The 22,112-nt window shown below is 37.8% G+C and overlaps 1 protein-coding gene across 19 annotated transcripts in view; it reads left to right on the top strand.

Moving 5' to 3' along the window:
• DLG2 (discs large MAGUK scaffold protein 2) overlaps positions 1–22,112 on the top strand; it is a 1,039,246-nt gene that overhangs the window by 977,585 nt on the left and 39,549 nt on the right. For all 19 annotated transcript variants that reach the window (XM_027677513.1, XM_027677512.1, XM_027677530.1 and 16 more), the window contains 2 exons: positions 10,066–10,242; positions 19,517–19,592. In XM_027677513.1, the coding sequence (XP_027533314.1) occupies positions 10,066–10,242; positions 19,517–19,592 (253 nt within the window). The remainder of the gene's footprint in view (positions 1–10,065; positions 10,243–19,516; positions 19,593–22,112) is intronic.

Below are 22,112 nucleotides of genomic sequence, written 5' to 3'. Positions count from 1 at the left end.
TAGATTTCTTATGATATGAATAAAATAGCACCTCCATGTTAGGAAAGTCTGTAGAGTTCCTCACCTCTTACAACAAAAGTAAGTAAGAATATTCAGACTGGCAAAGCTCCAGTGCTACTTGTTGATTTCTAGGGGGAAAAAAAATAACATAACAAAACATAACTAACATAACATAACATAGCTGGCACAATTGTCTGAAATTTGGCTGGTGTGGTGTTTTTGAGTACTAGAGGCATTGTACTAGATCCATTTCTTATGATTTTTTGTTGCCATTATCTTCAAACTGTACAAATCATAAATATGGATCATTTTTCCATAGGAAGTTCTCCAGATGTCTAATATCCTTGTCTAAAAAAAATATATCCGGTTGGTAGTAATAATTAATTATGTTATCAGTGGGGTACTTTTTGTGTGCTGAAAATTTCTTTCTTAAGTATAAACCAGTGGAAGCACGAGGAATTCTGTGGGTAGACTGGTCAAAATAGAATTTTAAAAGTTGCTAACAGATATGGGTCATGATTAGGTCTAAGAGAAAGCAATTGCAAGCTACAAGGTATCTGAGACAACTAGCTAAAAAACCCCATGACCCAAAGCAGATCCTTGAGTTCTGTTGTAATATTTAGAACTACTGTAGACCAATTACTTAAAAAAATATAAATTCAGTGCTCTTTTACAGTGTATTCTGCAGTAGTAGGAAGATACATTTGGGTGCAAGGAGATATGGAGGTGGCTACAGGCTGTCCTAACAGAATCGTAATTTTCCCTTTCAGTTTCATTGTCTTTAAAAGAAACACCTTATTTTATTTTATTTTATATGTTTTATTATTTTTTATCTTATTTTATTTTTCCCTGGGGGAAAAAGTCCCTAAATGAATATCCTCAGACAGAACATAAGTTACTATGAGAGAGAATGACTTTTTGTCTCCCGTGTCAATACACGCAACCCACAGGTTGCGATTTCAGGGGAATTACCCAATAGTTTAAAGTATCCCTGATTTGACATCCAGTCACATTTCCTTTCTGGATATGCATAATCTTAAATGTCACAACACAGACACCTGTGCTGAGAAACTGCACAGATGCCTCAGAGAGAAACCAGAGATGCAGTCGAGCAGCAGCTTCACTTTGTATGGGCAGAAAAAAACCAAACCCAAGAATAACACAAATTTCACATCACTTTGATGCATAATGCATAGGCCAGGTCAAGGTCAGTCAGAAATTATTTCATTTCTTTAGAAAAAACAACTAAGTACAAACCTTCCCTAAGTTTTTCAGTTTGGTGTGAAATTTAAATCCCACTTCGAATTTTGGGATTTTATTGTGAAATTTCACACACAAATTCAGGGGTGCTGAAGAAGCCTTCCAGAATCAAGCTGCTACTACAAATCTTCTCTGGAGTTTGTCAAAATACCTAAGGCTAAATCTAGTAAGTGTTCTGACCCAAGACAGTCTCCTTATTTTAAAGCAAACCTCAAATCTGCGCATCTGGACTACATTGAATCCAATGCAGATGTATTTAAAAGCTTCTGCGTTTATCACAGATGAAATAGGAGGCCAGATATTCCTAGTCGATAAATTATGGTAAGGTCAAGGCACATGCTCACAGCTTGATACTGGTTTCAGATGTTTGCAAGCAGAAGGGGAATTCCGTTTGGCCCTTTTGTGCCCTGTAAAATGCCAAAGAAACAAAAAGTGGGTGTTCCCTGAAAAGAATCTCCCTTCTGCCAGCACAAGAGAAAATATGAAAGAACTTCACTTTCTTAAGCCACCTTAGAGTTCCCGTTGGAAGGGTTAAAGCCAGGCAAACCTGGGAGTCGTATGAGTTCTGTCCACGTCCACAACTGAAAGACTAAAGCTGTCAATCCTTGCTCACTCTGAGATATTTTGCCTTTAACATAGGACATTGTGTGCTGTGAGTAGCAAGACCATGAAAGTGCAATATACTAGTTGATATTTCTGAAAATGTTAACTTAAATTTTTCAGTTCAGTAGAACTCATTTCCTCCACAGAATATGAGCACTTGCTAAAGACCCAAAAAAGCTCATCATCAAACATGGGTATTGGCTCATAAGAGCTGACATTAAGCATTGTGGTTGGAACTGCAAAATGAGCAAATATTTCCCAAGGGCAAATAGCAGTCCTCTTTCCTGATGTAAACACCATAAACAAAATATCTCTCCCTTCTTAGTGAAATTTTTCTGTAGCTAATGCTGCTGTCTCCAATCCTTTTTCCATTGAGGTCCGTGACATAACTCTCTGCCAAATTCCCACTAGGAGGAAAAGAATAAAGAATTACTTGGACTGAATGGAGAAACTGCTGAATGAAATAAAGAAATAAAATGGTAGCAAATGGAAAAGGCTTGAATGCAAGTGTGCAATAGGATTTGCTGTACTGGAGGTGCCTTAGGAGCAGCTAAGCTAACATGCTAAACTGTACATGACCTGGATCATCCCCCATGGCTCAGAACCCAAACCTACCCTCTTTCTAATTTAGGGGCATTACTCCTTGTCCTGTCTTTACATGCCCTTGTAAAAAGTCCCTCTCCAGCTCTCCTGTAGACCCCTTTAGGTCCTTGGAGCCTTCTCTTCTTCAGGCTGAACAAACCCAACTCTCTCAGCCTGTCCTCATAAGAGAGGTGTTCCAGACCTCTGATCATCTTCATGGCCTCCTCTGGACTCACTCCAACACGTCCACATCCTTCTGGTGGGGACCCCACAGCTGGACTCAGTCCTTCTCTCCACCTTAAAAGGAAGGTGCTTTCAAACTGTTGCTGAGAATGGTCCCTGACCTATGGTAATGTCAAAATGTAACATGGCAACCGTGTTGCAGTGCCCTGGTATGACTGATTTTGGTAACACAGATGCTGCTAACACTGTCCGTCTCAGCCTGACTGCAGTAATTAAGGTTGAGGGAATCAGCTTTGTAAAGAGTCACAACATCATTAAGATGGGGGGGGGGAGAAGAAAGGAAAAAAGAAAATAAAAGAGAAAAAAAAGCAAAGAAAAATCAGGAATCATGGTATCTATGAGTGATAGGTCAAACATTCAGACATTTTTTGTTAAAATCACATTGTTGCAGTATACTCCCAATAAAAGCTGTTCTTCCAAGCAGTTCCCCTCCCACTCTTTCAGCAGAGTGACAGAATCATCCTGCGCACAGGGGCTATTCCAGCAGCCTCCAGTCACAGCAAGCAGCACCTCAGAGCTTCCCACATCACCCAAGGAGAGAGCAACCTTTTTTGTATGCTGTACATGTACGATTTATCTGTCCAGCTTCTCCAGATGGAAACAAAGTTGGGAGGAGATGTTGAAAGTCTTTATTGACATGCCACTGTGTGAAAATTTAACCCTTTTAAAAGAATCTTAATTACCTTGCAGTGGATTCTTCTATCAGAGAGCCACTGTGCTCCCTGTTGTAGCTACAGCAATGAGTTACATTAGTGTTTCTTTCATTTTCTTCTAATTTTTTTCTTCAAGCTGAGCCTGCTAGTGGGTGGAAATAAATCTATTACTGAGAGTGCAGCAAAGACAGCTATGAAACCTGGGGTCTGATTCTGACTACGATGCTGAATTACTGTCTAAAACCAAGCAAATGATTAAACCTCTGTACATTGGATTTCCCTATCTGTAAAAAAATAGGGCAGAGGGTAGGATAGACGTGGTGAAGAAGGAGAATAACATATATCTTCCTTATGATGATGCTATAAAACCTGATATCTGAGAATCTATGTTAAAGAAATTTTCAGAGAAAAGAGTAATAACCTTAAGTGATGCACATGCAGATATGCTGGCAGATCACAGAAGAGTTAGGACTATTTACAGAAGCTGAAGATCTCTCTTGCTAAATGTTGTTGTCATTTCATAATCAAGTGAATGACAAAGAGCAGTCTGTAAATTTATGTACAAACTCCCATCTGTGCCAGAAGAAGAAGTAATTTCAGAGATGCAAATAAAGCTGCCATGCAGCACCTGAACTGTATCAAATTACAACCATAGTACAGTAATATGGGAGAGGCAGATTTTGGTTTTTTGTACTGAACATAGAGGAGCATTCAACAAAATATATTGCTGTACTCTAAATGCATTAATATCCCTTGCCTTGTCAGGAAGATTATGAAGACTACTAACTTACAATGGTATTTACAGCATTAGCTGAGGAAGCTAAGAGGTTTCTCTGTTAAATTCCCTTTTCAGGCTTAGGAAAATTGCTTAGTCTTTCTGTACCCTATTTTTCATGTTACAAATGCTGGTAACAATGTAGACATTGTGGGTGTCAATAGGTTGCAATATATGGGACTGCACAATGAATTGATTTTCTATTATGTTAAAGCTGATATATCTTCTCCTATGTCAAACATTTATTACTCTAGCTGCAAGAATAGGTGTCATTAGAAATAAAAATTTACTGCACATGTGCTTTTGGACATACCTCAAATGCTGAAATATGCTCAGTGGAAGAAATAAAAAAGATGTCCCTGTTTTAGTAGTCTTCACTGCCACGTAGACACCTCCCTGCATGTTAGGCAGTATATTACAGCTTGGCAATGGCAGTAATTTAATTCCAAACAATTTCTGAGCAATGAATTTGAATGCTGTTGTGAAATGCTTGTTTCATGTTTTATGCTGATGTGGCTTCCTAAAAATTATTAAGAAGCACTCAAGCCCAAAAATAAAACCTGTTAGGTTCTGCCCAAATTACTGCTGGGATTAGCCTAGTGTAATGATCACTTCTGAAGTCTCGAGTAATGTCAGGGAAGCAAGACTCACATAATCCTAAATATTTGCCACATCCAGCTTGTTCTAAATGTTTGCACTTCTACTTCACTTCTCAGGACTGTATTTCTTCATTTTCTATAAGCAGGAGGCTTTTGCCAAGAACACAGCAACAATACTTAGCACTTGCATGGCATTTTTCACTTTCAAAATATTGTACAGATATTAAACAGTTTTCCCAAAACTCATGCAAAAACTGGGAACTGAGGAAAAAAATTTTTAATGTGTTAATGGAAATTTGGTGCATATACCTTATGCCTTTGATAATCACACCCACTCCTATTGCTATTTTTCTAATAAGGGAGCTAAGCTGGCCAAATCATGATTTCACTACATCTGTTTAACTAGTTAGTAGCAAGCTCTGTTCCCTATTTCAGTATTTTATTCACATCTCATAGTAATCACTGTGTTTACTGTATTTGTAACCTCAAAATCTGTTATCTATCTTGTGTAACCCCGAGCCCTGTTTGTGAAGTGCACTGTCCAGAAGATAGTGAATAGGAGTTTTTCTGATGCTGATGTAGTCATAACATTGATGACAGCTCTAGAATGAAAGATAAATAATTCAAACTGATTCCCTTCATTATTAAAACTTGAGTATCCCAATGCAAAAGTAGACTTAATCAGCTGACTTGGAAAGAAAAGCCTTACTGCCACAGAGAAAGCCTTGTAGAAACCCTTGGTTTGGGTTCTGTCCTATATAATCCAAAAAAGGGTTGAACAGTGTGTGCAAGCACTTAGCTGAGCATGAAAGACACCTGAAAGACAAAGATGGACACAAAGATGTGCTTTAAGATGCACTTTTATAAGTTGTAGAGGAAAAGAAAGAAACTGTTAGTGTTCAATGCTGTCAGATAAATACCATTAGAAAATTGAAAGGTCATTGAGATTATTATTCTTTAATACTGCAGTAAAAGACACTAAACATGAGTTACAGCTCAGTGCCTTGGAGAACTGCCCAAGCAACCCATGAATAAACAGACTCAGCCATATGAAACTGTATAGTCATATTAGCAAGTTCAGAAAGCTCATTAGCTCTGCTGAGCAGGCTCTCCAGTATCTGCACTGTTGTGCTTGCATTCTGTGGAGACACCCCTAATTCATCACAGAGGGAGGCAATGTCTTCATGGGTTAAATCCTCTGGCTGGTTTGAATAACACTTCTTTGCCATTTCCATTTGTTACGGGTGGGAGTGGAAGGTTTAGACAAAATTTATTGAAAAGCTCTGCTGTTGAGTCACAAGGTGCAGAAAGGACTGCTTGGCTTTCTAAACTCCTTCTCAGAGAGGAGTCTAGGCAAGGCTGCATCCAATCTTAGCCTCGGATTATGTCAATAGTTTAAATTTAAGGAATTACAGAGATGTGATGGAACCACTTTTGACCCACTGTAACAAAGCAATTATTGAAGCAGTTATATTAAAGCTAGCAAAAAGAAATAATTATTAAGTAGAGATCTGATGTAACTCACCAATACCAATACTCATGAGGAGATCTCTTAATCTCAAGGAGTAACCTTGGGGGGCATCCCCCGCCCAAGGGAGAAATCGCCACACGTACCCCCCAAGAAGGGTTACATCAGAAGAACCTGAATGTATGAAAGAGGACTGGACTTTTACATTATAAAGTGATTGACTGCTAGTCACACATTTACAGGCCAACTATCAGCTTATCTGTCCAATCAGACTTCAAAAAAGCAGGATGTGTATTTGAAGTGTGATGAACCAGGATGGTTTTAGTATCATTAAAACCAAGACAACACTCTGGCTTCAGCATTTGATCTTGCACGATGGGTTGCATTATAGCTTGATTGGATTTTAGGTCTTATCAGAGTGGGTCTATCCTGTCACACTATTAGACATCTCATTTTGGAAGACTATTTTTCTGGTCCTTCTCTAACTGAAAGGAAAATATGGTGCTCATCTCTCAGAGAGGAATGATGGTTGCTCTTTGCAAGGGGGGCTTTCTTGTTGGATTGAGTTGCTTATGTTCTCTCCTCAACACACAACATTTAGCAAAGATGCCACTATTTTTTAACCTTTCCACCAATAATGCCCATGGCATGGAAGAACCCACTTAAGGTTTCTAACATACTTTAGTATGTTATCTGGGTAAAGAAGCTTACATAGAACAAATAGACTTTGCTGAGGGCTGAGCTTGACTCCGATGAAAGTTTCAGTGCTTGCAGAATGCAGCATAGTGTCCTGTAAGACTTGGATATCATTGTCTAAAAACATGAACGGGCAAAGCAAAAAAAAGCATCTTTTTCTGTCTGCCCTGCCCAGTTCCTTCACCAAACAAGAGGTCTGGCTGCATTAGTTTTGTATCACTTCAGTTGACACTCAGCAGATGCAGAGGTGTTATTTTTACATACATCTGCAAGACTGAGCACAAACAGAACTGGGTGCTGTTCATCAGGTAGAAAATTAGAAATGACATGCCAGCCTCTCAAACTAGATTTTGCAATTGGACACAATAGAGATCCAAATTACACTTGCATCCTGAGGTGGTGAGGATGAGAATGCCCAGGTGTCCCTATTGCCCAAGGTAGTCATGTTCACTTCTACATGCATACAACGGTGCCTAGAGCGAGGACCTCCATTTGCTTTACAGCTGGGCCAGCAGCCAACTTGCAGAAGTATGTTTTACAAAGCCAGAAATGTTATCAAAGTTGTAAGCAAAAATACGGCTGTGTTACCAACTTAGACCTGGCTCTTAATTTGAAATGTTTAGGAAAGAGCACTGAAGTCAGCTCTCATGTCATTTTCATTTGCTAATGGAGTAATCAACATCTGTAGAGCATCAGCCACAAAATCTTTCTTTCAGTGAAAAGTATGCTCAAAAATTCTCTTGTCTGAGATCTATAATCTCATTTTAATTAGCATTGCACATGATTACTCCAATCAAAGCAAGTCAGTGGCAAACATTGCCATCTGCATTCGTCATTAACATCAGCTAGCATGATGGCAGTCTGATTTTAAGTTAACACGTGGGCTCTGAAGTGAAAAAGTCTGTTCAAGGACAAAGAACATTGTCCTACTTTCTTTCAACTACTTAGCTTTTGAAACACCACCTCAGTCTTAGAACTCGACAAATACAGAGCATTTCCGGTATGGCAGGTGTTTTACATCTGGGATATGGCAGTCTTGCTTATTATCTGCAACAGAAGATATTGTCCTTCATTTTGGGTAATTTAATTGTTCCTGGAATCAGGATTATATGACATCTGCCCAGCAATCAGCACAGTTGCCAACTGTGTAGTTAGGGGTTTTGAGATGTTGATAGGCTTCCATGGCAAGGTACACAATTATTCAGTGAATTTTTAAGACAGTGACTGTTCAATATAATGGTAAAATTCTGACCACAGCATGCTGAAAAGGGCAACACCAACAAGGTGATACATTAGTATGCCTGTTTGTGTATGCACTGCCATTTTCCAGAGATCAGGTATCATTAATTGGTTAAGCAGAGGTGTCTAATGATACTTAACTGGATATATAAGGTTCTTCATCAAATGTCCTCACAGAAAGCTGTATTTGAGAAGCAGCAGATGACTGATACTAATAAGAATCCTTTATGAATGTAAATATTTAGTCAGATATAGCCAAGTTTTTAAAGAAACTGTTCCATTACTAAGCCATCATTTTTTTCCAAAGGTTACATGCATTCCAAGAACATTTACCAAGAAAGGCACAAGCGTAACTAAGCTTATGGCTTATGTAAAATTCAGCAGTCTTTATCCTCAGAGAAGGGAATTATCTGGGCATTTTTGAAGATGTTAGTACAAGACTGTAAACTCTTTAAAAGAAGACATATTTCAGTAGCATTTTTCTTCCTACTGAACCATACTTTCCATGCAGAATGAGTGTTTATGAGAGTTTTAAATTATTTTGAGTGCATAGTCACAACTCTTTTATAGTCATAACTTCTTTCAAAGTTCTCCTTATTGTAAGAGGTAGCCTTGAGTGTTTTAAATCTACCCACAAAGCTGCTATAATCATTCTTTGCAGTTATACTACAATGCACAACAATTAATTACATCAGATCCTTCTCAAAGAAGTGTGTACCAATGAAGAGATTGGCACGGTTTTATTTCTGACAATAAAAGAGTAGGAGTTATCAGACACATTGGGATTTTACTGATCTAACATTTCTGTAGCCAGGTTTATAATCATATCATTTTCCCTATAGGAAATAAATATCAGCTCTTGACAGGCATGATCTTTAAACGATATTTTATATAGGAAAAGTATTTCCAAGTATTTTTTGGTGTAAGAAACCAAGATCTCGATTTTTAGCTAGGTAACTCCAATGAGTGACCTGCACTCATTTGCAGTCTTGCTGGGATTCATGTGCAGGGTCTTCCCCTGAAAAACTGGGGTACATCTACCCTGAAGACTGCTGGTGTAGGTGCCAGGCATAGGACTGAATGAGGCTCAGAGTTGGTATCACTGTAACTTGGTAATACAGAGCTCAGGGCAGGCTGAAAGTCTTTCCCAGGATCTAGGTTAAACACTTAGGCAGCAAATTCATGCTGAACTATACCCAAACACAGTCTGATACCCAGGTGCCTTAAAGCTGGCTCTCAGTTTGTGCTTATGGAGTCCTTGGATTTAGATATACATCCTATGTTCACATACATGTCCTATACATGGGGCTTTTTTGTATAGGCATACCCAAGGTGGAGGTCCACTTCAAACTGATGGGAAACACCTTCAGCATTGAAGAAAAGAGCTAGGGCTGCTTGATCAGATGCTGTACTACCAGGGGACTGAACACAGGGAGTGAAATCTGTGGTGCTGTCTGCACCCTAGGTGCATTTGGGGGGTGTATGTCAGACTAGCACTACTCCAGTCAGGGCATCTGTCTGTTTAGTTTCAAATTTTAGAAATACAATGTTGGCAACCCAACACAGCTCCAGGACATCAACCAAAGCACTGTGAGTGGGAATAATCAAGAGATTCCCTTTGAAAGCTCACTTCTAGTCTGATCTAGATGCTAAGATATATGCATCCATTCACCTAAAGAAATGCATTACACCGAGTGTGGGTTTGGTCCCTTATGTTTAGTCCTCCCAATGCACCCCTGTGGGCCAGACAACCCCTGTCTGACCAAAAGAAAGTCTGAAAAAAACACAGGCTCAACAGCCACACATGGCTGTTGGCAAGTTGACAAGAGGGGCTTTTTGGAAAGAAGCAAAGGTTAGCTGTAACGTAAAATATGATTAGTTCTTCAGAGTAAATGTTTCCAAGACTGATGTAATCACCTGTCTTCATATCTTTATTTCCTTTCACAGAGCCATGTTTGACTATGACAAGAGCAAAGACAGTGGCCTCCCAAGCCAAGGACTCAGTTTTAAGTATGGGGACATCCTTCATGTCATCAACGCCTCAGACGATGAATGGTGGCAGGCGAGGAGGGTCACTCTGGAGGGAGACAGTGAGGAAATGGGAGTTATACCCAGCAAGAGGAGGTGAGTGCTGCCTCTTTCTTTTTACATCCTTGGCCATTATGTTAAAATATTTAATTTTTTTTCCAAAGACAGTGTGCATCAATCTACTAAAAGTCTGGGGGAAGTTGAGGAAAATGCCACAGTTATTTCAAGAGTTGGAGGAGACAATTTTTGCTGTGAGATTTAAGGAATTCAGACTGTTTAACTATACTGAAAAGAAACTCAAAAGGTGACTCAATTGTAGGGGATTAGTAACTTCACAAAGAAAGAGGGGAAGAGGAAGAGATCACCGTCTACTAAAGAGCTTCTGCAGAAAGAAGAATAACCAGAACCCAAGCCTGGGAATTAGCCCTGAATTTGAAGTGGAGCGCATGTTTTAATGTCAGGGTGATTAGCCATAGCATCAAACTGTAATGAATGTCTTGACATTTTCAAATCAAGACTCTATGTCTTTCTTTTGAGAGACTAATAGAATTAAACTTCTCAGCCTGTGTGATGTAAAAAAATGGTGCTAAATTATATAATGGTCATCTTTAGCTTCAAAATCTCTTAGTCTTTGCTTGCCTGGAAACTGATGGATAATCAATATCACAGTAAATTTTTCATATAATGTAAATGAAGGAACTTTCAGCTGCTCTCCAAGCTAAATCTGAATCTTTGTTTTTCTGTGATGGATTCGTGGTGACTGTTGGAGAGAGAACAGACATCTGAATCTCTCTCATTGTTTGTATTGTTTATTCTGTCTAGATGCTTTTGTAAAATTTGCCACAAGTCTCTGATAGTATCAGAAGGAGTACACAAATCAGTATTACTTCCTGCCTCTGTTGATAGTTACTATAGAAAGGTCAAGAACTGAAAGGGTAGGAGGAAAATGAAATCTGTCAAAACATATTATATTTCCCTTTTGCAGCAGTGCTCTCATACTGAATATAAACTTTTTATTCTTAGCTATTTCAGCTTTAGCATTAATATGAAAAAATATCATGCCCATTTTTTAAGGTAGGGAAATGGGATGCTTGATACTCTATAGAGCACCCGCTGCTGTTTCAAGAGAGTTGGCCCAGGTACTAATAGAGCTTATGGTACTCGTTATTCTAAACATATAAAAGTAAACTGAAAGGCCATCAAGTACCTTGTTCACATGAGCCCTGTAAGGACCTTATTTTCTCTAATCATGACCATATTTGAATAGGAACCACACCTGTTTTTTCAGCAAAGAGCAATTTTGAAGTTGGATAATAGATAGAAATAAAAACTAGGTTATAACTTTTAAGGCAGAAAAATGTGCTCATTAACCAGATTTAGTTTCTAGATATTTAAAAAGGAATACTTACCTGCTACAGTAAACACTGTTGTAATGACACGATTGGATCACAGATGGAAAAAGAGGGAAGTTTATTCAGTTAACACTAAGGGAAGTGCACAAAGCTCACTCACAGTGTGGTGTCTCCTATGAAAAACTACAAAAAGCTGTCTTACATAATAAAAGAACTATACAGGGGGAAATGGCAAAGCGAAGCAGCTAATTAAGATGTGGAATTGTATATCCTCTAAGGTGAAGAGGTTGTATGTGCCTAAAGCTTATTGGGTTACCCGCACAGTGGTGTTTTCAAGGACAAAAGACAGAGGTTCTCTAGTCAAGGTCAGACATATAAGAGAGCCTAGGAATAAGATGTAGCTTAGGAAATGCTGGGAGAAAACAGAATGAAAAAAAAATTAAAATTAAAAAAAGAGAGACGAGACAAGATGAAAATAGGTTAGTTAGAAACTAAAAATAAGAGTCTTTTAAAAGATGCAGGTATAGTTACCATGCTCTCCACTTGTTATCCTGATTCTTCACTAGTGAATCTGAGAAGCTTGGAAAAATCAATGGCATCTGATTTTCTGTCTGCATTAATATAATGACGTGATACACCTGAGCTGGAATGGGAGGACATTGCTGTTAGATCATAAGGTTTCAGTGGCACAAGGTTATTTTTTCCAATGCACTGAAAAGTGAGTATTGTTTCTTTTCTGTGGATTCTGGAGCCAGTAATACTGGTGAGCTCTTGCCAGCACTTTCTGTGGTCATTTACACCACCCAAGGGGAGAATGAGAAATCAATGTGCACAGGGCTGAGTTAAAGAAAATAAAGCTCATCATACTTGTGCTAATTCAGAGTTGAATTTCCTCTGCAGGTATGCATTATTGACTGTAAGAGGCTTTATCTAAAGGCCTGGGATTCATCTGACTAAATATAGGGTACTAGGGCATGGAGACCTTCATTTAAGCTATTGACTCCAGAATGCTATGCATCTTATACTTTATATGGGATTATTTCTATAAACATTCTATTATATGTCATATAACGTATGTAATATCTATCAGTAAAATATTGTGATAGAAAGGAAGGAATAAAAGAAAGTCTGTAGCTGTTTCTTGGGCTCTGACTAGTGAAAGCCCAACTTCCTTCAATGTTTTAAATTGAAGGGATTTTATATTTGTGTTATGTTTTTCAATCCCCCATTCATTTCTGTATCTTTTATTATAGGGTCTGCATTTTCTGAGGGGTTGGTTTGGTGGGGTTTGGTTTTGGTGTTGTGCTTATATTCCTTTTCCTGCCTGTGGAATACTATCCTGTGGGATTTTGCACTTTGGTGTTTTTTGCACTTTGAGCCAGGGAGAGGCTGTAGAGATCCAGGAATTGTTAGTTCCAGGGTTAATCTCTTAGTTATCTGCTTTGCTATCTCAGCTCCTGAGATAGCAACAGCTAAGATATAATTACTGCATTTTCCATGAGTTAAATCATTATAGAATACCTCTGAAAGCCAGTGACCACTTCAGTTCTGTTTTTGAGAGAGATATACACATGTACACAAATATATGTATATGTATGTATGTATGTATGTATATAAACACATAAAGCAATAACAAGTACATTATATTACTTCTCTGAGGTGCCATGTAATGATGATTGCTTTCCATGTATATAGGGTTTTTTATTTTTTTACAGGACAACCCATCATGCAGTGACATTTTAGCATGAACTGATATAAAGAAATTTTGAATGATAAATCAAGACTCCTCTATGACATAAGTGATATACCAGAAGAAATCATAATTTAGAATTATAGGGGAGCTGCCACTCATTAGTCTCTCCAGGATGTTGGATACATTACCAAACTATACCTCTCAGTGATTTAATAGCATTTGAAAGATTTTTTGTCCTTAGATTTCAGTCCTGCTGCCAATGTGTGTACTTGTTGCCCTTTTTATAGTTAAATTGAAAAGTCAGGCTTTAAGAGGGAGTATTGGAGGGCAACACTGCAGCTAGAGGAGGTTACTGAAAGAGGCAGCACAAAGAAATGGGGGTAGCCCCATGTTTCTCCACTGATCTGTGCAAGGACCAAATCTCGTGAACCAGTGAGCCAATGACCTCTATGGAGATTAACAAAAATTAAATTCTCAGTACCCTTCAGTTCTTAAATACAATTGCAACCATTTCTACATCTGAAAACATTTTGTCCATTTGTCAGTATGTATTTATTGTCTCATTACAGCTGTTGTTCTCAACCACGGGATTGAGTAGCCAATTGGGTAGGAACCAAATATAATGCTATAAAGGTGTTGTGGTATTGTATCATGTTGGTGTTGGAAAGCATGGGACTTCAGCATAAGAGGTTGCAAACCACTTCAGTTGCAATTTACCAATCACAAAATAGTTATTATATAGTATTAATCAATGAACATTTCAGGCCAAATTTTTCTTGGTTCCACATCTTCCCAAAAGATTTATCCAAGCTACGTTTAAGGTGACAGTAAGGCACAATTATATCAGGAAGGATGTCCAGGATGAGGGAACATAACTACCAGCTCTGTACCAATGTCTCAGGCAGCCTGCAGTATTGCCAGTGTGCTATGTTTATGTATATGAATTGCTCCCTTATCATTGAAAATTACTATGTATAGTAAAATGACCAACAGAATTAGATTTATACTGGATTTTTGTTACATTTACATGTATATATGTATAGATTTAGATTAGAATTTCTACATGTGCTGTGCTTTTGATCGTGAGAATTTTTATTTGCCTTGTTGTCCTTCCTATTATTCATATGAAAAAAAAAACAAATTAAGCTTCCCATAAAGGGCAGCAGCAAGCTGAGCAGCCTATGTCTAAGATTGCCTGCCCATGGAAACACTCACATTAGAATGAACAAAATGCACAAAACCAATGTGCATAAGTCAGAGTGTATTAAATTCCTAAACAGATACTCTAATTCAGTAGTAAAGAGATTTTAATTTGCTGTAGCATTGATTTTACACCTCCAGTTCTTTTCACTTTTTCTTTGCTGAGTCCCTGCACACAAACAAGCTCCTACATTGCAAGCCCCCCCACAACAGCAACCTCCCACCTCACGAATGTCAAGCTTCAGTATTTTCTATGATGTGTTCATATCTGCTTGACTTGAGTCTGTGGGTCTGAAATACAGCCTGAGATTTCACACAGATTGCCCCAGAATGGCTGAGCATTAATTCTCGCCACTTTTACTACTGCAGACAGTGAGGATTTGGCCTTAAAACACTGAAATAATTACATTAATCTTTCTATTGTCTTTAAGATGTGCAGTCACAAAACTGCTGTCAGGCTGGACATCATTCTAAGATACTCATTTTTAGGTAGTTTAAGTACATCTGACTGCAAAATGTTATGCAACTTATATCTCTGTTGTTACCAGCTGGAGGTGTATGATGGTACCAGCCTGATATTTGTATTCTCAAATACACAACATTCTCCCCACAAACACATGTAATGAAGCTCTTCTTTCAGAGCAAAGTGGGGGGAAAAGTACATAAAACCCAATGTTTCACAAACATTTAAGGACAAGAAACACGAGGTTTTCCCAGCACAGAAGTCCCTGTGGGCAAAAAGCCAGCTTAAATTTGTTATTCTGCTCAGCTTGGCAGAAGGGCATGTTTATCCACTCAAGTGAGTTTTGTGTTTAATGGTTTTCTATAAATTGTCTACCTTTCTAAACATCCCATAAGATTCTAATGCTTAGATGATAAAACTTTTTAACATGGCATAATCATGTAAGCTTTGTCTAAAATAAGTTACCTGACTATACCTACTAATCTAATTGGAAAAATTAAGTATGGAATAAAATCGGTATGTATATGTAGGTATAAACCTCTTCCTGTGCTCTTGCAATGATGGGAGACTTTTGTGCCAAAGGAAAACAGCTGTTAGCTTTTAAACAGGAAAAGACTGTTCTACAATTTTATGAGAATTCAATTCCTAATGTCATTAGGTCTACTCTTGTCATAAATATGGACTAGGAGTTGAGCTGCTCTCTATAAGCAAGTCACTGACGACGGAGAGCTGAACCAGAGCACATTCTCTCCTACTGAAAGATACGTGTTCAGTTGCAAAAATGCTACTTCAGGAATGCTCAAAAATAATTTTGAGAATGGGAATCTGTTGGTAAGCTCAGACCTCGCATGAACAATAGTAAGCAGTGTAAAGGATGGAATCAATAAAAAGCTATGAACTGAGACCACTGATTTAAACTATAAATAGTATGTATGTATTTTCACTTATCTCTCCCTTGATGGGCAGGCAAAACAAATATAATGCAGATGACCTGGAAATGGGGAAGCAAGATAAGAAGAGACATACTAATAAAGATACAAATTATAGCAAGGTCTTTCAAGTACCCATTTTGCATTGCTTTTTCCTATTTGCTACTCTCCTCACTACAGTACTCATGCTGGATTTGGAAATAACTTTCATTGTGCAAAACACCTCAATGCCAAATCTGTGCAAATTAGGCTACTGTTACAATTTTATTTCATCATTGAAACCAATTTGCAATTTGCATCTGTATTCTACACCAGTGATGAATACTGTTATTGAAAATTAAAGCATGTCTCACTTCATATTTTACATCTCTGCTTTTAGAAAGGCACTGACAAAACTGGTCCATTAAACTCCAACAACGGGCAATCACAGTTCATGTCTTGTTGAGTTATATTTGATTTTTTTTCTTGTTTGCAGCATGAAGAACTGAAAGTCTCATTTTGAAAAATCCCACAGGCCCATTTAGAACAGCTACATGTGGCCAGAAACACAAAAGCATATAGACATTGCAGTGTAATAAGTCTTGCATCCCATAATAAGTTCCTCAGAGGAGCAGGAAGAGAACAGCCCCCCAAAGAACTGAAGTCTTGAACTTGCTAGTGAGGGAACCTGAAGGCTGAAGTATGTTTTCAATGTACTGCTCCACCCTTTTAGCTTTACATGGGAAGAAGAGAGTGAATCTTGACCATCTCCGAAAAAAAGGGCCAAAATTTGTCTACTACCAGGAATGTTTTAAAGGGAAAGTGAGTATACAGCATATACTCCAACTGTCCCATATCTCAGATGGTCTTAGATAATTTCCCTGTACACAGCTGTGTTTCTGCAGGGAGTTATGCTTGGAGAATGGGTGGGAAGATGGAGGTGAAATCCCCATCAGTTGTGCTAGATGGTGCTCGGGGCTCAGAGCTTTTCAGCTCCCAAGTTATGTTTGAATGCTGGGAGTAGGTTTCTTTCAACATTTCTTGAATTCTCTTTCAGTGTCGGTGACCTCTCAGGCACTTTTGAAAATGGGACTTGAGCCATGAATTTGTTTTGGAAATGGTACTTATGCTTTCCTGATCCCTTAGGTGTAGCTGTATCAAGCAAATATATAACTAGAAAGGGGCACAGCAGCAATGTGTACATCAGGCAAGTCAGGGCTGCATATCTGGGCCTCTGCAAATTTGGCAGACAGGAGTCCTCCTCCTTCTCTTCATGTTTTTGCACAACTCCCCATAATCCTACTTTGTGCAGCAGTGGTGAATGAAAAATGGTTACAGTTTAAAGTGAAACACTCCTTCCTATATATAAGCAATTTCTTCAGATGATGGATCAAAATGTATCAGCTGCTGCAAATAACCCTTTGGACCTAAACTACTTTTTAATTTGGGAAGTAAAGGCAGTTAACTTTATTTTTCTTTAAATATAGCAATTACAACCCTGAAAATTCAGAAGTGCCAAAAATGTTTGAATTAGTGTTCCTTTAAAAAGCATATTTTCTAAGAGCTGGATGAATGAATCTAAAAGAACTGGTATTCAAAACTTTGTATCTTCATCATTTTACTTCCCTTTTTAGCTCTGTCTATGGCAAAAGTGTCCTGGTAGCCCAGATGAGAAATTCTGGGAACATAAAAGTTCATTGCAGTCCTGCATCTTGACCATTTCAACAAAGATTAAATTTTTGAAGAACCAAAGCTAAATTCAAACAGAGTTCTCCAGAACACGTAAAACCAAAGCTTTTCAGAAACTTGATTCCTTCAGGAAAAAGAGAGGTTGTTCCTACCACTAGACCAACCCACTGCCACAATTCAAGTCCCAAACCAAAGACATGAAGGCAATAGAGAACCTGAGCTGAAGCACTTTAAGAGTATATTATAAATTGGACAAAACCATTTGTTTTGTCCTAGCCTTTTTCTAATAGCTAACCTATTTCTTTGACAGTTCAGGCAGTAACAGTAATGTAATCAGCCTGAAACATAGAAAATTTCAGCTCAGAAGTTTATAGTTCAGCTAAATTATAAGTAACTGAGAACAGTTTTATTGTGGAAGGTGTCAGGAAAATTGTAATGGGAGGCAACACTGTGTGCTACCCTTAACACAGTGTCAGATGATGAAATGTTTGGAATATTCAGTAGGCATGCTGAGCATATATGAACATTGTTGCTTTGTTTGCCTGGAGGATTAATGACACTTAATGACACTATTTAAAAACTTCTTAAGGCAATGCAGAATGTTTCTGCAGTTTATTATCTGTCTGCTATGCCTCTAGAAGGCAGCAATGCCTCCATGGCTGCTAATGCAATTTTTATAAACTTCATAATATTCACTCTTCAGGGTTAATTTCCAAATTACTTTATGCAGTGAATAAGAAATAGTTAAAAACAGATGTTTTAGGAAGTTAGGCAGGGCTGGAATGAGTTTAAATGTTAACACAGATTCATAAGTAGAATATTGTGTTCATTTGTGCTAATTATTTCCTCGGAAGGTATCCATCCTATTTAGGCAATTACACAGCCTCAAGTCTTCATTTTTACTGGTACTACCAAGGGACTTCATCTTCTAATTTTAGTTTGAGACTGTTCATGGCTTTTTAATAACATAGATTTAGTTTGAAAGTTGCATTTGAGCTGTTTCCATGTGAATATTCCACACGTACAGAGAAATGCATTTAATCTAAATTTAAACTGTAGCTATAGTAACCAACATTCACTGTTTTTCAGTAGGACATATATAAGCCTACTCAGACAGAAGGAAACATGTTGTGTTAATTATCATTCTATCAAAACACTTGAGTTTTTATTTTTAAAAATAATTATCAGAAACTATGTATTCGTACTACCCAGACTTAGAAACCAAAAGATTTGCACGAATGTATTCTATTGACATTTGTGGGAAACTGTGAAAGTTGGAAAAAAAGGCCATATGAGGACCACTTTGGAGGATATAACAAACCTCACTTTTTTCCCAACTATTTGTTGTCCAGTAAAAACACAGTATTGACCTCTTATAAGCTAGCTTTGCAAGATTCAACTTAGATTTCTTAAAGCAATTGCCAATTTAGACAAATAGGGCTAGAATTTCAATTTCAGGTAGATGACTGGATTTTTTTACTTGAGCCAGTGGATTATCAGATTTTTTTACTTGAGTCAAGTGATAGATTCTGTAGATGATTTTGCAAAGGTAGGAGATGTCACTTTTACAATAACGTCCATATTAATCAAGGTAAGGACATGACTAACCTTATATTTAAGTGAATTGTGGGATTCACTTTACGTTATTTGTACGATTTAAAATTTACTCCACCGTAAAGTGCACTAAGGTGCACAGCTCATCCTCTCTCTATCCTTGTTTCATTCCTCTGACCATAGAAGAACTCTAAATTTTGCCTCATTTTTGAACAGCTTAAATTAGAGAGAGTAAATCTGTCCCTGGCATGTTTTTCCCACACTCCCATGTGTGTTAGGAGGCAGTGCTGTTCTGCTGGTGCAGGGCAGCCAAGGCTCCTCAAACCCAGTCCTGTGTTTACTAGAAAACTGGTGCTTGGCTGAGGAAGAGACCTCTCTTTTTAATTTATGAAATTTGCTTTAAATGCTTGCTTTATGTATAGTAAGTCTTGGGAGAGCAGATATCAAATGTATCATACAAAATGCTGATATAATCAACATGTGTTTCTTTGTTTGTGCTTCTTATCCCCAGAGTTGAAAGAAAGGAGCGTGCACGTTTGAAGACGGTGAAATTCAATGCAAAACCTGGTGTAATTGACGCAAAAGGGGTAGGTAAATAGTGAAACCTTTTGAAATTGCACTTTGCAACTGTTTTATAAGTTTCAGAGTAGAGAAAATTTTAGCATCATAAGGAATATTTAGGTTGTTGCAACAAAACCTACAGAATAGCGAAATATAGACAGGAGATTAGTATATATATAAAATTATTTTATATATTCTAATAAGCTATATATTTATATATATAATATATAATCTTTGAAATATTCAATTATTCTTTTTATAATAATACTGAATGACAGTGCCTCCTAATGGGAAGATACTAAAAAAATTTAAAGCATTCTGTGATAGCTGTGATTTTAGTTAAATGAGGGATAGGGAAGAAAAGACTTGAAAAATTAATGCAGATGGATAACCGTTCAATGAAATAGGGCCAGAAGTGTAAATTCTCTGGCTTCAAAAGCTGTTAAATATCAAATCAAGGGTTGAAAGTTAAGAAGTCCCAGATGCAAAAATTTAGGGTTTGGATGTTCTGCTTTGACAGTTGTGACAGACGTTGAACACTGGTGTGTTTCACAGCAGGCACAGTGGCAAACCAACACAAAAAATGAGAGTTCCCTTCCACCAGCCGTGCCTGAATAGAGCAGCGTTCCTGCTGTCACCACTCCACAGCATTGCTGTGATTGTACCCAACAGTCAGCAGTTCTCATTAGCCTGATGTCTAATATCTTGTGTGTTGCCATCTGGCTGGCAAGCATTACAGCATGAGAAATGCCCACAGTCCTGGCTGTTAAGGTATTTTTCTGCAGAAGTGTAACTTGCAATTGTAGCAGTAGTAAATACTTGACATTTGCAGGGATTTATTTTTGAAAACAGTCCAGTTGGCATGCATGGGATTTACAACTAAGGGCTTCTGTGAGCAGACTATGAGACAGAGATTCAGAAACCATTAGGAAAAAGTCCTGTTTGGCTGAAAAAAAAACAGGGCAGGGCCAAAACTGTGTGATGAGAGAACATGGTCATAGGTGGGTGCTAGCAAGGGAAAGAACCAAGTGGTTCAGCAGGTCCCTTCCAGACCTACTGTTGCTGTGGCCTTTGCATAGTTTGAAATACTCATTCTTAATCTCTTCTTGCTTCACTTTCCCTCTGTACTGAATAATTTCTTTATCCCTGTTTATTCCATCCTTTCAGACAGATTAATGGGGTAAGAATTTCCTCTTGCTATGAACACACAGTTCCTAGAGCAGTAGTTTCCAAGCCTCTATATACCAGCAAAATAACATTTCAGATTTTCAAATACTTCCCTCTTATTGCTCTACAGAATAGTTCCTGAATTCATTTGCAATTGCACTGATTGAAACCGGTTTTCGAGACTTATAAGGCACATGGAATCAGTCTTCAGCCTCTGAATATTATTTGCACATGCAGATAACTTTTGTATAAAATACATAACAAAATGTACTAAGAATGAATTGATTCATCTCATTGCATTTCTTCAGGAGTCAGAATTCTGTTTTTCAGTTTGAAATGACCGTGCTTTGCAACCCTGTAAATTAATGTTGCCACTTATTTCGGGAGATAATAAGTTTTATATTGCCAATAAAATCACTTGTTAAATGTCTGTTTCCTGTACATAATCAAAGCCTCAGGGGAATAATTCATTCATATAACTAATGGTCCTTATTCCTGTGAGTCTGTCAAGAATTTAATTAGCTCTTGATTCCCCAAATAGTTTTTCCATTTTTGTCATCAGTGTAGCATTAATCTTCCAGCCACTCAACATCATTGTTTGTTTCAGAGTTTAGGAAATTGTGCAATTACAGACCAAGACCACTGTACCCTTTTGGGACCAAGCTTTCTATTTTAGTACTTGCTAAAAAAGAAAAAAAAAAATATATATACATATGAAGTCCCACAATTTCAAAAGTTTTGGGAAAAGATAATGGAGGCCTGTGATTGAAAGAGCACAAAGAGAAGGAGGGTTCACTCTTAAACTAAGCATTGCCACATAAAATGTTCAAGTACATATTTGAATATACATGTATGTTCATTTTAGGGGTCAACATTTCCATTTGGTCTTTCAGTGTTCAAAAAGAAGTGGTATAAGCTATCCACGCTTCACTTTTTTACCTTTTTTTTTTCTTTAATCTGGAAGCAATTCAGCCCAAATAAACAGGACTGCAGTAGGTCCAGGAAAACTCTTTTGTTTCAAAATTAAAATCAAAATTCAGATAGGAATGAATTTGTGTGTGTCTGTGGCACCTTTGGCTCACACGTTGATGACTGAGTGGGCAAATGGAACTTTTTAGTTTACTCTAAAGATGAAACTGAGAGAAGACTTTTCATGGGCTATTCCTAAATTTGACCAGGAGATGTGCATATAAGCATTTTTTTAAAAAGAACCACAACTTAACTGAATATAGAGAATCCTTAAGGGGTTTGCACAGGTAAAAGTGTTATCCTCCTGCAATTTTACCTGAATCACTCCACTAGTCCTTTCTTCCCCTATAAAAGCAATGTTCAAAAGGTAATAACACACAACAAATGTTTCCTGAGGTAGTACCACAATT

This window comes from Neopelma chrysocephalum, unplaced genomic scaffold (genome assembly GCF_003984885.1).
Source record: "Neopelma chrysocephalum unplaced genomic scaffold, ASM398488v2 Primary Assembly neopelma1_43, whole genome shotgun sequence".
In the NCBI taxonomy this organism is placed as follows: Eukaryota; Metazoa; Chordata; class Aves; order Passeriformes; family Pipridae; genus Neopelma; species Neopelma chrysocephalum.
This window is presented reverse-complemented; position numbering and strand designations above follow the sequence as displayed.